The 17,855-nt window shown below is 58.9% G+C and overlaps 1 protein-coding gene across 5 annotated transcripts; it reads right to left on the bottom strand.

Moving 5' to 3' along the window:
- Nucleotides 1–523: 523 nt before the first annotated feature.
- On the bottom strand, nt 524–16,791 carry DPEP1 (dipeptidase 1). 5 transcript variants are annotated; one of them, XM_042970533.1, is made up of 12 exons: nt 16,743–16,791; nt 16,520–16,578; nt 6,838–7,042; nt 3,027–3,159; nt 2,647–2,779; nt 2,344–2,527; nt 2,101–2,170; nt 1,587–1,763; nt 1,399–1,483; nt 1,243–1,318; nt 859–994; nt 524–780 (listed from the first exon to the last, which is right to left on the bottom strand). In XM_042970533.1, the coding sequence occupies exons 3-12, from the start codon at nt 6,939–6,941 to the stop codon at nt 613–615; spliced, it is 1,266 nt and encodes a 421-aa protein (XP_042826467.1). In that variant the 5' UTR covers nt 6,942–7,042; nt 16,520–16,578; nt 16,743–16,791; the 3' UTR covers nt 524–612. The 5 variants fall into 5 exon arrangements, with proteins under 5 accessions (XP_042826467.1, XP_042826469.1, XP_042826470.1 ...); XM_042970535.1 differs by having other exon boundaries at nt 2,344–2,506; XM_042970536.1 differs by having other exon boundaries at nt 2,344–2,494.
- Between the last annotated feature and the right edge of the window lie 1,064 nt (nt 16,792–17,855).

Here is a 17,855-nt window from a genome sequence, read left to right as displayed (position 1 = left end):
TGCGTGTCTTCGGGCCCGGGCGCTTGGGCACTGGGGCTCCTGCTCAGGAGTCTGCAGCCGTCCAGACCAAGCGTTCTGAGAGGCTCCGGCCTGGAGTCGGGGGTGGTTCAGCCCTGCTCCAGACCTGGCTTTCCCGTCTGAGAGCAGCTGAGCCAGGCGGCAGGGGTGTGGTCACACGTGTGTGTGCGTAATGGTGTGGGGCACGCAGGTATACATGAGTGTGCATGTTCGTTCATATGGTTGGGGGGGGCGGGGAACTGAAGCCCAGACCGTGTGTGTTTAGACTTCAGCAATGTCCGTGCAAATCTCTTTCGGGAGGACCCAGGCACGCCTGTGTCTGGGGGTCTAGCCTGGGACCATCTTGACAAAATTTGCCCTGGGTGCTCAGGAGCCCCCCTCCCCACCCCCGCAAGGACTGGGATGCTGAGAACACACAGCCTCATAGCTCGGAAGGGTTGTTGCCTTTATTAAGGGTCCACTGTGTGTCTGTGTCTGGGGCTGTCCACAGCTTCCTGCCCTCAGGTGAGCCCCGGTGCCTGCTCAGGAGAGGCCAGGCCTCGTGCCTGGGGAGCCGGACTCTCCCTGCCCTGATGCCACCATCTCCCCAGGGCATCACAGAAGGCCCAGGCCGAGGAGGACGGTAGTGAGGGAGGCCAGCAGGGCCCCTGGCTGCCGGTGGAGGCTGGGGGCCTCTGAGTAGCCGTACATCGTCCTGCAGGAAGCCTGCAGCTGGGCCGCCGGGATGGGCTCCTCTTCAGGACTTTGTGTGTGATCGCTCACCTGGGGACAGACACTGCTTGGGCCGCCTGCCCGCCTTCCGGCAGAGAAGGGCGGGCGGCTGCACCGGCCTCTCCTTACCTGTTCCACTGCCTCAAAGACCCTGAGCAGGTTGTTGGCCAGGGCGCCCCTGACCTCCGCCTCTGTCCACCGCCTCCTGAGTAGCTCAGCCACCAGGTCTGGGTACTTGGACACATCCTCAAGCCCCACGGGGAGCCTGAGGTGAGGGCAGAGAGAACCAGGCCCTGAGTCCCAGGGTCAGGGCCTCGGGCCTGTCCACCTCCCCACGAACCCCTGTGGCCCCCACCTCAAGGCATCGGGGAGTCCAGTGCAGTGGCCTTCAGACCCAGATGTGCTGGGCCCGTCCGAGCTTCAGACCCTCGTGACATGTTTGGGCGGGGGGGGGGGGGGGGACGTGGTGTGACCTTCCCAGGTCAGCCACAGGATGTAGGCCTTGCCCCTTACCTTGAAACACCATCAAAGTCCCCGCCAAAGCCCACGGCTCCAGCTCCTGCCACCTTCTTGATGTGGTCCAGGTGGTCTACCGAGGAAGGCAGCGCGTGTGGGTCCCGGGAGTGGCCCTCCCCCGCCCAGCTGCCGTGGCCACTCACACGCACCGACCTGCTACTTGGGACAGGGTGGCTTCCTGTCTGCAGGAAACGTAGTCGTTGTAGAAATTAACCATCACCAGGCTGCCCGTCTGGTTCTGCCCAGGAGAACAGTGGAGCTGTGGGCACGGGAGGAGGCGGGGCACTCCGGGACCACCGCGGGGAGGGGCAGGGAGGGAGGGCCGGCCCGCAGCCCCTCACCACCAGCCGGAGCACGTCGTCGGGCACGTTGCGCCGGTGCTGGCACAGGCTGTAGGCCGAGGAGTGGCTGAAGATGACGGGGGCCGTGGACAGGCGTAGGGCAGCCTTCATGGTGGCCACGGACACGTGGGCCAGGTCGATGATGACCCCCAGGCGGTTCATCTCCTTCACCACACTCTGCGCCGACACAGGGCTCGGGGGTCAGGAAGGCTGCACTGGCCACACTGTGTCTGCACATCCGGGGTTCACCGCGGGCCCCCCCACACACACCCCACGAGTCCCGGCATGGCGGGCGGGACATTTGGGAAAGGTCCCCTCGCTGGCCAGGCGCTCGTGGACTCTTCAATGGCCGGAAGATGCCCAGCCGCTCCAGCGGGTACCCACCCTGGGATGGCCCTGGGGCTCCAGTTTATAGGTGAGGAAACAGGTCCTGAGAGGTGAGAAACTGCGTCCTGGGTCACTTCTCTGAGGGTGACTGTGGTCCTTGCCTGACGCCCCCCCCCCACCGCCTTACCTGGCCAAAGTGCGACAGGCCTTGGCTCTCAGCCTTGTCCTCTCCCGTGTCCACCAGCCAGTTGTCAGCCCTGGGAGAGCGGAGAGCAGGTGTGCCAGAGATGGAGTGGTGGTCGTGGCCCACCCGGATCCAGGGCGCTCGGAAGGGGAGGAAGGAGCCGGAGGAGAGCAGGGCTAGGGATCGGCCCTGCCCCGCGGCCCTCCCCCTCCCGCGCGGCCTGGGGGCCTCCCCGGGGTCACCTACCACGGCGTATTGCAGCTGTGGGTGAGGGTCAGGTACCGCATGCCCAGGCGGTAGAGTGTCCGCAGGACGCCCAGGCTGCTGTCTATGGAGTGGCCGCCCTCCACGCCGACAAGGCTGGCCACCCTCCCCTCCCGGAAGGCCTGCCGGACGCCTGTGAGGAGAGCTGGCTGAGGGCGTCGGGCACCTGGGGGTGCCCGGGGGGTTTCGACGTAAGGCACACCCGGGCGGCCCTAGCCACCCTGCCCGGGGCTGGGGCGGGCAGCGCGGCAGGGGCTCGGGAAGGCGGGCCGGACCGGGACCCACCTGCACTGTTGGTGACACACACAAAGGTCTCCGGATACATCTGACACATGCGCTGGATGACGTCGATCTGCTCTAGGGTCCTCTTCACGGCATCCTTGTTCTGGGTGTCGCAGGGCGTGTACGCAGACCAGAACTAGGGGCCGCGGGGAGGGCGGCTAGGACCGCTGGCCCCCGGCCCCACGCCACACACGCTTCCCTCCTGCCCTGGGAGCCCTGGGACGGCCTTGGTGGCCACCAGCGTCCCCCTCCAAAGACTTGTGGCCCCAAGGGCTCAGGAGGGACACCGCCCCGGGGCACGCCTGCACCCTGGCCAGGACGCGGTGGGGAGGGAGATGGGTGGACGCCAGCGTGAGCGAGCGTGGGGCCGGGCTGAGCCATACCTGGCCCCCAACAAAACCAGCCCTCAGCTTGGGGATGTTGGTGTGTGTGTTGGCAAGGCTCGTCAGGTTGGCCCTCTCGATCTGAAGCCGGTTGTTGAACATGGTCAGCAGCCTCCAGGGCAGGTCATTGTGCCTGGGGGTGGGGGCGGGAGAAAGGGCCAGGAGTGAGTCAGGGTGGCCACTCAGGCCAGGGGCCTCCGAACTCCCTCACAGGCTGGGAATTAGAGCCGGCCACAGGGCTGGCGGATTGCTCGTGATCCGAGCACGCCTATGCGCAGGTGAGTTGCTCGACTGTGCCCCACACCCAGGCCGGGTGACTGAGCGGAGAGAGCCTCCAAGGGCCTTCCGCTGCCCAAGAGGCAAGGGCAGATGTTTGTCTCCAGAATCGTCCTGGGGAACGGGCAGGGTTCAGACCCCTTCCATGAATAGTGCTGGTTCACACCAGGCAGCTGGGCCGGGGACTCTTGAAATCCTCCCCTTGCAGGGAGGGGGCAGGGAAATGGGGGTGTGGCCTGTCTGGCACCCCCCGCCAAAACACACACCCCATCCTCTTGGGGCCCCGGGGCCTCGGTGACAGCTCTGCCCATCCTTCTATGCTTCTATGGAGGGAGAGAAGGAGGGGAGGGAAGGAGGAGGCGAATGGCAGGGGCCGGTCTGGGCTGCAAAGGCAAGAACCCACAGGGCTGGGCAGATTCAGCCCTGGACCCAGGACCCAGGAGCCAGGAGCAGCCTTGAGGGGGAGAGACCTCTGGGCTGCCAGCACCCCCTCAGTTCACACATGGAAGAAGCAGGGGCCGGGGAAATGCAAAGTCTCAGACCCGCGAGGTGCAATCTGCACTTGGATCAGCCAAGCCCGGAATACGGGACACCCGTGGGGAGCCCCTGCGGGATCCCTGATGCACCGGCGAGGGCCAGGGGCCTGGTGCCTCGCCCACCCTCCCCTCCCGCCCCACTCCCGCCCCCGGCCCCATCCCAGGGGCCACTGCTCTGTTTGAGGGGCCGCTTCTGCTTTCGAGACCCCTCCCCCAGCTCTGTCCTCAACCCCCATCCAGTCCCCATCCCCAATCCTGGCTCCTGCCTCTCTGGCCTCAGTTTCTCCACCTGGAACATGGGGACGCTTTGCTACTTGGCCCAGAGACTAAACTGTCAGCGCCTGGACCTCCTCGGCCAGCCGTCCTGGGGTGAGCCTTTCCAAAGCAAGCCGGCTCCAGACTCCGGAAGCCCCCCAGCTCTCTCGAGGGCCACCGCCACAGCTGTGTTTTGACGTGGTCGGGTGTGGGCTGGTGGTCAGAACGCCTTTGCTGACCGAGCGGGGGCACGTGTGGGTGAGCCCAGAGTGTCCGCGCCTCTGAGCAGCACCGGGCAGGGTCCCTGGAGGGGCCGTTCCTCCGGCCTAAGGACGCCCCTCCCTCCAGCCGGCAGCCAGGAACCCACCGGGAGGGAGGGGCACTTTGCTCCAGCCTCCTCCCCTCCTACCTTCGCCGGAGTGGGGAACAGAGGTCACATTTGCCCTGCGGCCAACAATGCCCTTCTGGAGCCCGGATCCACCCTCCTTATCTGTGTGGCCTGGGCAGCACCCCCAGTGGTCAGAGGACCCTGCTCCTGCTCCAAGGGGGGAGGTGACCGTTCCAAGCACTTGAATGACAGCCAGCTATTGTAGGAGCGACTGCTGGAGGCCCGCTACGCACTCTCCGTCTTTTTCTTGGTAACAGAACCGCCTGTTTTTAGCAGGAAACCTGGCCATTTGAAATAAAGCGACTTCGTGTCCCTTTACTGCTGGGTGTGGCCGTGTGACTAAGTTCTGCCCTTTGACAGCTCCCAAAAGCTCTCCTTGGCTCGCTCACCCTTTGCCCTTTCTACGTCCCTTCCTCCTTCATGCTGGCTGGCATGCAGACGTAAAGGCCGGGGCTGCAGCGGCCACTTTGAAGCCTGAGGTGGAAATGATGGCCGCTGTGTCACACTGTGGAACAGCCAGGACTCCCTGGGGCTCTTTCTCTTGTTGAAACCACTTACCTGAGTCTCTTACCTGCAAATATAGCTAATATCACAGTGTCGGTTTGGGTCCTGTCACCTGCTCTTCACTGTCTGGCTCTTGGGACAACCCCGATTCCCAAATCCCAGCTCCCTGAGAATCCCGGGCTGTCTAGGCTCTTGGAGCCACCTTACCCCTCCTGCGGTCCTCCCAACCCAGCACCTGACCTTGCTCCCCGCTCTCTGTGCCCAGCTGCCCCCCCACCCCAGTGGGTCCTCCTTCCCGGGCTCATACTGTTGACATCTTCTACCAGACAGCAGGGGCTCCATCCGGGATGGGAGCCCAAGGCAGCAGCCTCTCAGCAGACCTCTCTTTGCCTCACTCCCCTTGAGTGTGTATGAGGGGACCCCGGGCCAGGAAGGAGGTACGGGGGAGGAACCAGGGGCAGATGGGCAAGGGCCGGCGGCCCCTCCCTTCTCTAGGGCTGCCACAGCTCCCTGGGCTTCCCGTATAAGGACACACCCCATTTTCTCTGCTTTTCTTGCAAGACTATTTTGTCCAACAAAGCCCAGAGGCGTCTGCCAAATAGTCACGACCGCAACATTTATCACGCACTTACTGGGTGCCAGACAGGCACAAACGGGTGCTCCCCTAACACTTCCAGCGCCCAAGGGTGTGTGTGTGTGCGTGTGCCACACGGCTCTTCAGACTGAGTGCCCAGGGAACGGGGTCCTCGCTCCCTGCTGGTATGTTGGAAATGGGACAGGAAAGGAAGCGGGAGCGGCAGGGGTGTGTGCCCAGGTGGCGTTTCACACGGGGGCCGGGAGAGGTAGCCCAGAGCAAAGCCCGGGAGGAGCTGAGGGAGGCGGTGTGGACATGGGGACCAGCAGGGACAGCACGAGCCCGCCTGGAGCACCCGGGAGTGTGGGGATGGCTGGGAAGGCAGTGAAGGGCCTTGGGGTCCATTGCAGGACTTAGACAATACTCTGAGCTCAGTGGGAGCCGTGACAGGTGGGGAGTTTGAGCCAGGGGACGGGAGCTGGTACTTCTGTCTCCCAGACTCCCTCTGGCTGCAGCCCTGAGACCAGACCTCCGCTGGTGGAAGGAAGGACAGCCAGAGGCTCACCGGATGACCCAGCAGAGGTGGAGATGGGGGCAAGGGAGGAGGGCAGACGCACCGGGCATTGGAGGAGACAGGCCCTGCCAGCTTGGCTGTGGATCAGAGACAAAACCACAAGGTGTCACCAGGGTCTTGGCTAGAAAGGGGTCTCCCTCTGTGGGGGTGGGTGGGTCAGTGGACATGCAAGTAAGGTCAAGCTGGGCACACAGCACAGAGGTGACCCGGGGACCCTGTGCCTGAGGAGGTCTCCCCAAGGCGGATGCAAGAGAGGGAGAGGAATGAGAAAGGTCTTGGAGGAGGGTTAGGGAGGGGCCTCCCAGGGGAAACTAAGGCCCAGGGAGGGAATATGGCTCCTTGGGCTACATGGCTAGTTTGAGGCGTGCCCTGGGCCAGGCCCCAACCTCCTCTATCCCCAGCACCCACTCTGAGCTGGGAGCTGGCACCCAGGGTGCAGGGGGTCAGCTTGTAGGGCACCCCAGGAGCTGCTGAGGGCCACAGGGGCCTTTTAACTGCTCCATTCCCTACAGACCATCATCTGCTGAAGCTTTGGGGGCCCTAAGAGACCCCACGAATAAGCTGAGGCCAGCAAAGGCAAAAGCCATGTTGTGGTTGAAGAAACTGAGCCCCAGCAGAGATTAGGCAATGTCAGTGTCAGGGTCACATGAGCTCCTAGCCCCTCCGGCCCCGGACCCCCAGTCCCGTCCCCAGTGGCCACTTACCCGTCAATGACAGGTGTGCCCCGCATGATTCTCTCAGCCTCATCCCGGAACTGGTCTCCAGTGCAGACGGCCACCAGGGCCCAGAGCCACCAGCTGGTCCACATGACACAGCGTCCAGGGGCCTGCTTCGAGCACTGCTCTGGCACGTCTGGCCTCGCCTGGCCGGCTTGTGTGTGGGGTCCGGCCAAGGCTAGAAGGAGCTGGTCTGTGCGCCAGAAGAGAGAACAGAGGCCTTTGGTCCTGGTGATTATTGCCAGGAGATGTCCCGTTTAAGATTCATTCCAGTGTTCAATCAGTAACCAGCACTCCCTCGGGAGGGGGGTGGAGGATGGGAGGTCCTGGACCCTGTGGGCCGGGCGTTGCTGTCTGGGCCAGGCACAGGCATAGTAGGAGGCTGCTGACCCCAGGGGAGCAGAGCCAGGGTGAAAGGGCAGGCCTGGGAGGGGCGACCCTGGGTAAGGTCTCAGCCTGCATTAGTGGTACTGTCATATTCCCTCTGCAAACTCAGGACCTGGCGGCCTGTCTAAGATCTGCAAACAAGAACTGAAACATCATTCAGATTTGCCTCTTGTAATGTTTGCCTGTAAAAACAGTCTTACATCATCATGGAAGATGGAATGCAGCCCCCCAGAATGCTCCCATCATACCACCCACAGCTGGGGGTCGGGCCCTGGCTGCCCTGCCACCGTCTGGCCGTCCAGCCACCCACACTCTGGCTGCAGGCTTCTCGCCGAGCAGGCTGGACTCAGCGGGTCAGAAATCTGGAGGGTCAGCGTTTCCTTAGCACGGAGGTGGCTCTCCAGGCTTTCTGGGCACTCAAGGCTCCTGATGTCTTTGCTGGAACCCATGGATCCTGGTCCCAGGGCTGGGCCAGCGTCCAGGGTTCCAGTGGGCACCCGGGCTGGGAGACAGCCAGGCCAGGAAGGCTGCTGAGAGGTGTGGGTGAGGCAGGGAGGCTCAGGAGGGCAGGTGGGCAAGCCTGGGGGTGGGGGCCCTTGGACCCCATCCCCTCAGCAGGCTCCCTGATGCCTCTGCACCTGGACGGTGCTGGAGCCTCATGCAGACTTGCTCTGCGAAGCCCCCCCCCCCCCCCCCCCCCCCCCCCCCCCCCCCGCCAAGGATGAATCCTTCCACCAGCCTGAGGAGGGAGGTCACTTCCCAGCCCCGGCTCTGCGCATTAGCTGGGTGGGCCCAGCCTGTGTCTCCTGTTGAAAGGGCAGCACGAAAGGCTGCGGGGCGCACGGTGCTGAGGGTAGCAGCCCTGGTCTGCTCCAGCTCCTCCGCACCCCTTGAGAGGAGGAGCAGGGACCCAGGGACATCCTCTGTGCCACTGGCCCCAGACCCCATGCAAGACTTTCTCCATCAGGATCCCCATCCCACCAGGGTGACCCTCACCCACCCCCCACTCCGGCCACAGGCTCTAAGCAGACCGCGGGCGCTGGGGAGAGGCGCTGGGGAGGGTGACGAAGCCCGGGGCCAGCTGGAACCAGGAGTCTCCGCGGAGGTGGCTGGCACACACCTGCTTGCCCTTGGCCGTCTTCTGCACAGCCACTTGTGTCCACTCACCTCCAACCTCCCGACCTGTCTCCTCGGGGCCTGGACGCTTCCGTGGGCGGGGCTCTGGTCTGCTTACACCCGGTGGGCCGCCCTCTCCACGGGGTCCCTTTTCCCAGGATCTCTCCCGGAACCTGTTCCCTGCTTTTATTATTTTGCCTGCCCCCGATTTTTCTATTTAACTTTTTTTTTTTCTTATCCTTTTTGTTTCGGAGTTGGGTCCTCAGAACGTGTAACTGTATTTGATTTCTCAGCCTCGTCTGAACACGCTGTCTTTACACGTGATCGTTCAAGCCAGAATAATGATGGTGGTGGTGCTGGGCCCACTGTTTCTTGTCCCATCTCGAAGCTCCTCCCCTGTTTCTTGCTTTTGCCAAAATTTTCAGGGTATTTCAATTCCCTGTCTCCGGGAGTCTCACTACTTTGCTAGCGGTGATATGTGTAACAGTTGTATTTAAATCAGTATTTCTCCTTCAACAGAGAAGTCCTTCCCAGGAGGTTACAGCCAGCCCTGGGCTGAGCCCTTGATTTAAATGTAACTATGTAACTACACCTTGCCCTGGATCCAGTTTCCTGTGTACTGTATTTGCTCCTGTCTTGAGATATTTGTTCTAACTTATCTCTGGCCCGTCTATAGTACTTTCTTGGGCCATGTCCCAGGAACACTTGCATCCCAGTGAATTCACACGGGCTTCTCACGGCCAGTTTCCAGCACGGCAGCCACGGCAGGTCAGATTCCTTTGTACACACACAGTCTCGCGGCTGTGAGTTCTTCTCTAACCCTTCATCCGTTGCCACACAGCTCCCTGTGCCTGTCCTTCGAAACCTGCCTGACCCTGGATTTTGACCTTCTCTCCATCTTCAAGTTCAGGATTCGTTGACGTTATTTATTATTATTATTATTATTATTATTATTATTATTACTATTATTATTAAATTCTCTGGTCAACCCTTTGTAATACTTTATTAGTTTAAAAGCCCAACAGAAAGGGTCTCAACATACCCTCATCCCACCCCGCGGTGGGAGGTGTGCCCCATCACCCCTGAAAGGTGGGCTACGTGGCTGTTCCTCTTTTCCCAGCTTTGCTCGTCACACCTTGACTTCCTCTTTCCCCTCACAAGTTTGGTTCTCTCCCGTTGGTCCCTGGTTCTCCCAGGTACCCAGGTAGCACAGGGCTGGTGGAGTGTGAGGAGAGCCAGGCATTAGCTTCACATGCAAATTTCAAAGTGGGGGGGGGGGGCACAAAAACTTGAGCCATCGAGGTCAATAGTATTTTCATGCAATATTTCTAAAAATAAAAATTTGTGCAAAAAAAAAAAATCCATGCTGGAAAAAATATAAACTTTTAAGTGCAGGCAGGGCCCGTATTCTGACTTTTCCGTTTGCCCCTAGCTCCAACACAGTCCCACCTGCCTCTAGTCTCAGGGAACATTCACATTCTATTGGCTCAGGACAGAGGACAGCTTTCCAGGAGCTGAGCTGTGGGTGTGACTGCACTTAGTTGCTGCCCAGAGGAGAGGACTCAAGGCCACCGGGATGCACCAGGTGGGAGGACCCGCGCAGCCTTGTCCTAAGAGTTCACAGCGTCACACTGAGCACGAGTGGCACTGAGCCTGAGGGCAAACCTTCTGGGGGCCCGGGTTCGGGTGTGCATCGTTCCTTTGACTCACACGCTGTGGGGGACAAGGCAGCAAGCCTTGTGCGAGCTGCTCAGAGCCCTCAGCCTCAGTATCTCTGTGAAACAGAAGTCATTCCAGTCCTGTTGGAAGCGCTAACGTGTAGAGCTCCCGGAGCGCCCGGCGGATCAAGGCGTTCTCAGCTCCCAATTCAGCTTGCTTGTTCCATATGGTTTTATTGTTCACCTGGAGTTTCTGGTTGCTTTTATTTTTTATTTTTTTCATTCCACTGGGCGCTGTTAATCATATTCTCTATCTTCTAAGCTCTGTGCCTCATACCTACAGCCCCTAGCTTTGGATTGATGGCTTCCACTTAATTTCTACACTACGAGTCTGCCTTCTTTTGGGTTTATGTTCTTACTTTATTAGAGCTGGTCCTCAAATCATTCCTTAGTAGTGGGTGTGTGGGAAGTCCAGATTAGAGGCCCCAGGGGTTTGCACGTGGTCAGCAGTTTTGCTGGACATGTACCACTGAGCTGTAAACCATTTTCCCTTGGAGCTTGAGGGTGTCCGCACCGTGTTGTTGATGGGGCATCCAGTGTTGGTCTGAGCCCCGGGTCTTTCTGGGGAGAGGACATGTTGCTTTCTCTCCACAATCTTCGTGAGTCACGTCTTCGTCCTGGGGTTCTGCAATTTTTCCATGGTGTGCCTTAATTTGAGGCTCTATTTTTCATTCAACTAGCTCAACCCTCAGGTTTACTGATTGGAAGTCTCTTTCTGCCTTTATCACAGGGCACCATTTCTTCACTCCCACTTACTCTCTCTCCTCTCTCCTGGCCCTGCTCTCCCCCAGATGCCGGACCTCCTGTGTTCATGCCTTGTGTCTCATTTTAGGTTTTCTTGTGCTTTTACTCTGTGTGCTAAGAGATGTCCTCAATTTTGACTTTCAGCACTTGCAATGTTTTCTTTCAGGGATCATAGATTTAATCTCCCAAGAGTGGTCTGTGGTTGATGTTTTCCCCTTGGCACTCTGTTTTTGTTACGGAAATATTGTCTGATACCGGGGGTTCTGTTTTCATCCGTTTACCAGATGATCGCTTGTTTCTTCTGAACTCGTTTTTTCCCGTACTTTATCCGGACCTCGTGTTGCGTTTGCACACTTCCCTTAACCACTGGCCATCTTCGTCACTGCACATTGAAGAAGGCAGTGACAGCAAAGCTGGGTGTGCTGTGTGTACCCAGACAGCCTCCTGGCTTCAGATTTGGCATGAAATGAGCACGAGGGAGGGTCACATCACACAGGGGACCCCTTAACGCCAGAACTCGACTCGGGCACTTGTAATGCAGCTCCGATTTCCAGACAGACAAAAATGTTAAGGGAGGCCCTCCTGGTGTTCTGGTGTTTTCCACCTGGCTGTAGGATCCGTGCATCCACGTCAACAGCTCCCTTATCACGTCCAGCCCTGCAGCGTCAGAGCCGAGTTCCCTTCTGGTTTCTCCTGGGTGGGCTGTCCCCCTCCCACCCCTGCAGCCCCCTCCACAAATATTCCCGACGGGTCTCCCTTCTCTGCTTCATAGATGGCCTCTTCCAGCCTGTTTTCAATCCTGGAAATGTGTTGAAATCTGAGGGCTGATGGATGCTTTCCATTCTCTGATGTCGCAAGTTTCGTTCTCAACCCAAATGCGCCAGAACAGGGACGTGCGTCTCAGCCTCCCACTGTGGCCTGGAGGACGCAGGCGTGGTACCACAAAGCCTCCTCAGTGTTTGCTTTTCATTCCAGTCGCCTCCACTTGGCCTGGTTGCTGCACATGGCACCCATCTTTTTGTAACTTTTATTTATTTTATTTTTACGTGTATTTTGTTTTTGAGAGAGAGAGAGAGAGAGTGAGTGAGAACGAGTGGGGAGGGGCAGAGAAAGAGGGGGACAGAGGATCTGAAGCGGGGCTCAAACTCATGAACTGCGAGACCATGAATCAGGGCTCCAGCCAGAGTCGGAAGCCCGACCGACTGAGCCAGGCAGGCACCTGCGGCCGTCTTTCTCATCGCCATGTTGTAGTGGTTCAGACAGAGCCAGGGGCTGGCCTGGCCCAGGCCATTCGTTTTTAAGGTTCACTGTGAGGAGGGAGGTCAGGGCTTTGTGAACAGCACACACTTCAGAAACAGACAGTCCTGGGTTCGAACCCCTGGCCGTGGCAGACTGCATTTTCCAGAGACGGCTGCACCATTGCCTCGTGGCCCACAGGCTCTCCTCACTGTGCGACGCTGGCCCGTCTGTGGAGAGGTGACTGGCTTGACCTACCAGCTGCTAGAAGGTGGGAGGTGTGACTTCTGTGCTCCTCCCTGGCTCTGTCTCCTGGGACAGTCCTCCGGAAACCTGGCCTGGCTGCTCTTGTCAACAGGGCCAGCACGGTGTCAGCCGACGGCCAGGCACCAGCCTTCCGGTCATCCGAGCAGCACCTCCCGGCCGGTGTCTGGCCCCCCTGACCTGATGAAGCCCCAGCCCGCAGGAAACGGTGGTGCGGACATGAGCCCTGTGCACTCGCTGCCAAGTTTTGGGATAATTTGTTACGCGGCAGCGGAGAACTGACACGCTGGCCATTTCCCCGTGACCAGTGACTTTGGTTTTCTTGTCTGTGGAATGAGGGCGCACGGTCCCAACCTCACGGGCCCTTGTGAAGCAGCCTGCCTTCCTTTTTCCCCTTCACGACGGCCATGTTATCTGTGCCCCAGGACTGCTTCCCCGTAGTAGAGAGAAGCCTCTTGTGCCCATTCACATCTTGGTCCCACCCAGACGACGTGGGGCTGGTGTGGCTGGTCCTCAACCAGTGGGGTGGAAGCCAAGGACAGGGCTCTTGCCAGCTGGTCCCCGGGGAGGCCGCCCTGACACCCCCTCTCAGATGCTCCTCTCCTCCTGGCCACGGAAAGGGCCACGGGGCCACTTCCCAAAGAAGCAGACTCCTCCCAATCCTTGCCTCAAGCCCTGCCTCAGTAGTTTGCTTTGAATCGTTCCATTTCTTATTTAAGTAAAGGGCAAAGTGTTATTAGTTGGGAAGTCAGCACCGCTTGCCATAAACAGAAAGAACGCAGTGATACCCAAAACAACTGACACATTCAACGCAATGCCTATCAAAATAACACCAGCACTCTTCCCAGAGCTGGAACAGACAATCCTAAAATTTGTATGGAACCAGAAAAGACCCCGAATAGCCAAAGCGACCTTGAAAAAGAAAACCAAAGCAGGAGGCATCCCAATCCTGGACTTCAAGCTGTATTACAAAGCTGTAATCAGCAAGACAGTACGGTACTGGCACAAGCACAGACACTCAGATCAACGGAGCAGAATAGAGAACACAGGAATGGACCCACCAACGTATGGCCAACTAATCTTGACAAAGCAGGAAAGAACACCCATGGAACAAAGACAGTCTCTTCAGCAAACGGTGCTGGGAAAACTGGACGGCGACAGGCAGAAGAATGAACCTGGACCACTTTCTTACACCAGACACAAAAGTAAACTCAAAATGGACGAAAGACCTAAACATAAGACAGGAAGCCATCAAAATCCTCGAGGAGAAAACAGGCAAAAACCTCTCTGACCTCAGCCGCAGCAACTTCTTACTCAATACTTCTCTGGAGGCAAGGGAAACAAAAGCAAAAACGAACTGCTGGGACCTCATCAAAATAAAAAGCTTCTGCACAGCAAAGGAAACAATCAGCAAAACTGAAAGGCAACTGACGGAATGGGAGAAGATATTTGCAAACGACATATCAGATAAAGGTTTAGTATCCAAAATCTATAGAGAACTTATCAAACTCAACACTCAAAAAACAATACTCCAGTGAAACAATAATCCAGTGAAGAAATGGGCAAAAGACATGAATACACACTTCTCCAAGGAAGACATCCAGATGGCCAACCGACACATGAAAAAATGCTCCACATCACTCATCATCAGGGAAATGCAAATCAAAACCACAATGAGCTACCACCTCACACCTGTCAGAATGGCTCACATTAGCAACTCAGGCAACAACAGATGTAGGCGAGGATGTGGAGAAAGAGGAACTCTTTTGCATTGTTGGTGGGAATGCAAGCTGGTGCAGCCGCTCTGGAAAACAGTATGGAGGTTCCTCAAAAAACTAAAAATAGAACGACCCTAGGACCCAGCAATCGCACTACTAGGAATCTATCCAAGGGATACAGGTATGCTGTTTCGAAGGGGCACGTGCACCCCAATGTTTATAATAGCAGGACTATCGACAATAGCCAAAGTATGGAAAGAGCCCAAATGTCCAACGATGGATGAATGTATAAAGAAGATGTGGTATAGATATAAATGGAGTATTACTTGGCAATCAAAAAGAATGAAATCTTCCCATTTGCAACTACGTGGATGGAACTGGAGGATATTATGCCAAGTGAAATTAGTCAGTCAGAGAAAGAGAGATATCCTAGGACTTCGCTCATACAAGAACTTTAAGACACAGAACAGATGAACATAAGGGAAGGGAAACGAAAATAAAATAAAAACAGGGAGGGGAACAAAACAGAAGAGACTCATAAATATGGAGAACAAACAGAGGGTTACTGGAGGGGATGTGGGAGGGGGGATGGGCTAAATGGGGAAGGGGCACTAAAGAATCTACTCTTGAAATCACTGTTGCACTAGATGCTAACTTGGATGTAAATTAATTAATTAATTAAATTTTAAAAAGAAGAAAAAGAAAAGAAAAGAAAGAATGCAGTGAAAATAAACACGTGGCAAGGGAACAGTGCTGTTGAGTCCCAGCCTGAGCCGCAGGGCGGTCACACTGGTGGTGCTACAGCCTTCCCGGTCACCGTCAGGGCCCAGCGGGTTGGCAGAACCTCCTTGCAAGCCGCCTGCCCAGACACCCAGGGGGCCGCGAGCACTAGAGGCATCAGGTCCCCTCAGAAGCACCGGGGAATGAATTATCAGCTGAAGCTCACCAAAGACTCTTCCAGCAAAACAGCATCATGATGTGGGGCCCAAGAGACCCCCCACCAAAGTTTCTCTCGCACTCACGCCTCCAACCTTCCAAGGGAGGTAGCTCGCAGCAGCACGGAGGTCCCAAGACCCGTGACCCACCATCCCGCATGGACACACAGGCCGTGGCGCGTGAACAAGCAGAGGAACGCACGCACCGACACGCGGAACGCAGCCTGCCACGCACCCGCCGTGTGCGCGTGCATTCACACCCACGCGCGCACACGGGCAAAACAGACCGACACATCCCACGTACACACGCACAGCTAGAGACACACACCCCTCCCGCGCATGCGAACACCGTGTCCGATCGCCCACACGCAACGCTCGTAGCAAACTCACGCAGACCCCATCCACATCGAGACGTCACTGCGTCCGCACAAATGGACTCGTGACCCACACACTCGCGCACGAACCGCAGGGGCGAGAATGCTTGGACTCAGCCTACAGCCGCAGCTGCGGACCTGTGTACGTACTGATGAGCGCACTCACGTGGTCTGCAGACATTTGGCCACCCGGGCGGGTGCACGTACGGACACACACGCAAGCACTGGACAGAAGCCCACTCACACCCAGACGTCGGCACATCTCCGTGATGATGCACCCGCATGCTCAGCGCAGGCCGGTCTTTGAGTCGGTGTCCCCACCTGGCCCCCACGCTCGCCTCAGTGCACGCGGCACTGCCCTCAGCCCGTGGCCACCCTTGGAGCCCGGTATGCAGCGGCCCCCAATCAGCTCGGAGGGAGGACGGAGCAGGTGACACGTCCCCGGGAGAGCTTGGGGTACACGGGCAGCTGCAGCCATGGTCCCAGGCTGCCCTGGATCGGGGTGTCCTCAAGCCCCTCAGCCTCCCAGGCCCAGCTACGAGGCCACCACACTGACCTCTGTGCCCCCCAAAGCCTCACTCCCCAGTCTCCTCACAGACGACACCTGTGTCTGCCCGCCCTTGGGAGTTGTCTTCGGGCTGGTGGCTCTGCCACGGCCCTCCTGGTCCTGTCTTGTCCCCTACTCCCCCGGGGAGACCACAAGACCCTGCGGGCTGCCCCCACTGTTCTGGGCCTCGCGACCCACCGTCCACACAGAATTGGGTCCCTCCCTCAGGGGCTTCCCCCAAGACGCTCCTACGAGGTCCTGGCCCCTTAGCCTCGGCTGGGAACGGGGCTCTGGCCTTGTCTCACCACCTCTCGCAACACAAAAGAGACGTTCTTGTCCATCTGCTGGCACCGGGTCCCCTGCTCCTCCTCCCCTCCTCTTCCCCAGGAACCCCGGCCCCCGGCCCGTTGGGCCCTTCCCGTCCCCCACTCCCAGTGTGCTCCTGTCTCAGGTGTGGCTGAACTTGTCTGTCTCTCCCCGGGTCGGGCTCAGAGGCCTCACTGGGCATACCGCAGGCACCCACCAGGGAATGCACCCCAGCCAGGTGGCTCTCCGGCGGTGGAAGGAGACAAGTCTGCTGGACCCCTTAGAACCCTGGCCCCAGCCCAGTTCCCAGGCTCCTGGGACTCACCGTGGACAGGACGGCGCGTCTGTCTCTGTTGCTTGCTTGCCGCTTCCAGCTCATGAGGGCTGGGGGTTGTTTCTGTTTTACTTCAGCTCGTCCCTCCCTCCCTGGAGCTCTCCACCCAGCTTCCCTCTCACATAAAAAGCCACCTCTTTACAAACAAATTCCCCCGGGGGCCTCCGCAATGCACCACTCCACGAGAGCAGGACCCAGGGGCTTAATGTCTTACACATGTCAGCTGGTTGTAGTTTCTACATGAGGCCTCGGTCAGGCGTGCGCGTTTGGCCACCCACCCCCACCCCTGGGCCCAGGCAGGCAGCACTGCACTGAGTGACGGGGAAGCAGGGACCCCCAGACAGTGATGTGGGGGTGCTGTCAGGCAGGGCATCGACGTCAGGTGGGAGGACCGTCGGGAGGGTGCTGGGGGCTGGAGGCTCGGAAGGCACCCAGAACCCTCCCACCGAGCTCACCCCGACTGGGGATTCCCACCCCGATACTTGGTCCCTGCCCCCTAGCCTCTGCCCAGTGTCCTCATTCCCCGGGGTCGAGGGGGACCTTCTGTGCCCAGTACAGGAACAGGGTTGGGCCTCGCCTGCCCGGAGGCTGGGGGCCCTGGTATCCGCGCGTGTCGCAGGGGGAGGGTGATCTCCCTCACATTCCCAGCTATCAGAGGATCAAAAACAATCATGAATCAGAATGTCCTCTGGCAGAGCTTGGGGACTTTCGAAATCGGGAAGATCTGTGTAGGGCCTGGGCTAGCCGGGGGTTGCCTTCACCGAGTGGATTCAGGACTCTGAGGCTGGGCTGGGGGACACACGCTGCAGGACTCCCTCTGGCGGGCAGCAAGTTGCCCCGACCCCGCAGGGCAGGTCCCAGGTCCCAGGCCCGAGGCAGGGACACAGTAGCGGGCACAGGCCCCTGCTCCCTTGCTCTGGCCCGCCCTCTGCCCTGGCTGCGGGACCCTCCTGTGCCACAGTCACCCGTCTCTGAACGGGAGCAGCCCCTTAGTCCGGCACCGTGTGGAGGGTTCATACCAGACTTAGAGAAACGCGTCTCAGTGATGAGGCCTGAGGTCTGGGCGGGAGAGGGGGGGGATCTGGACCGAAGAGGGGGCTCTGACAGAGATAGGGATCCAAGCTGAGGGCAGAGCTGGGAGGGCCCGCCGGTAAGCGGTGCCGGAGCGGGGGGGGGGCGGAGCACGGCTCTCCTCCGGGGAAGGTGGAGGAGGGCTGCGTGTCCTCTGGGCCTCCCGGAGGCTCCAGCCCACCCGGTTTTGTTCACCCTCTCTGCCGTGTCCTCAGCTTCTGGAAGGAGAGTATAGGAGGACAGTTAATGAGGACAG

This window comes from Panthera tigris, chromosome E2 (assembly GCF_018350195.1).
Source record: "Panthera tigris isolate Pti1 chromosome E2, P.tigris_Pti1_mat1.1, whole genome shotgun sequence".
NCBI classification, from domain to species: domain Eukaryota; kingdom Metazoa; phylum Chordata; class Mammalia; order Carnivora; family Felidae; genus Panthera; species Panthera tigris.
This window is presented reverse-complemented; position numbering and strand designations above follow the sequence as displayed.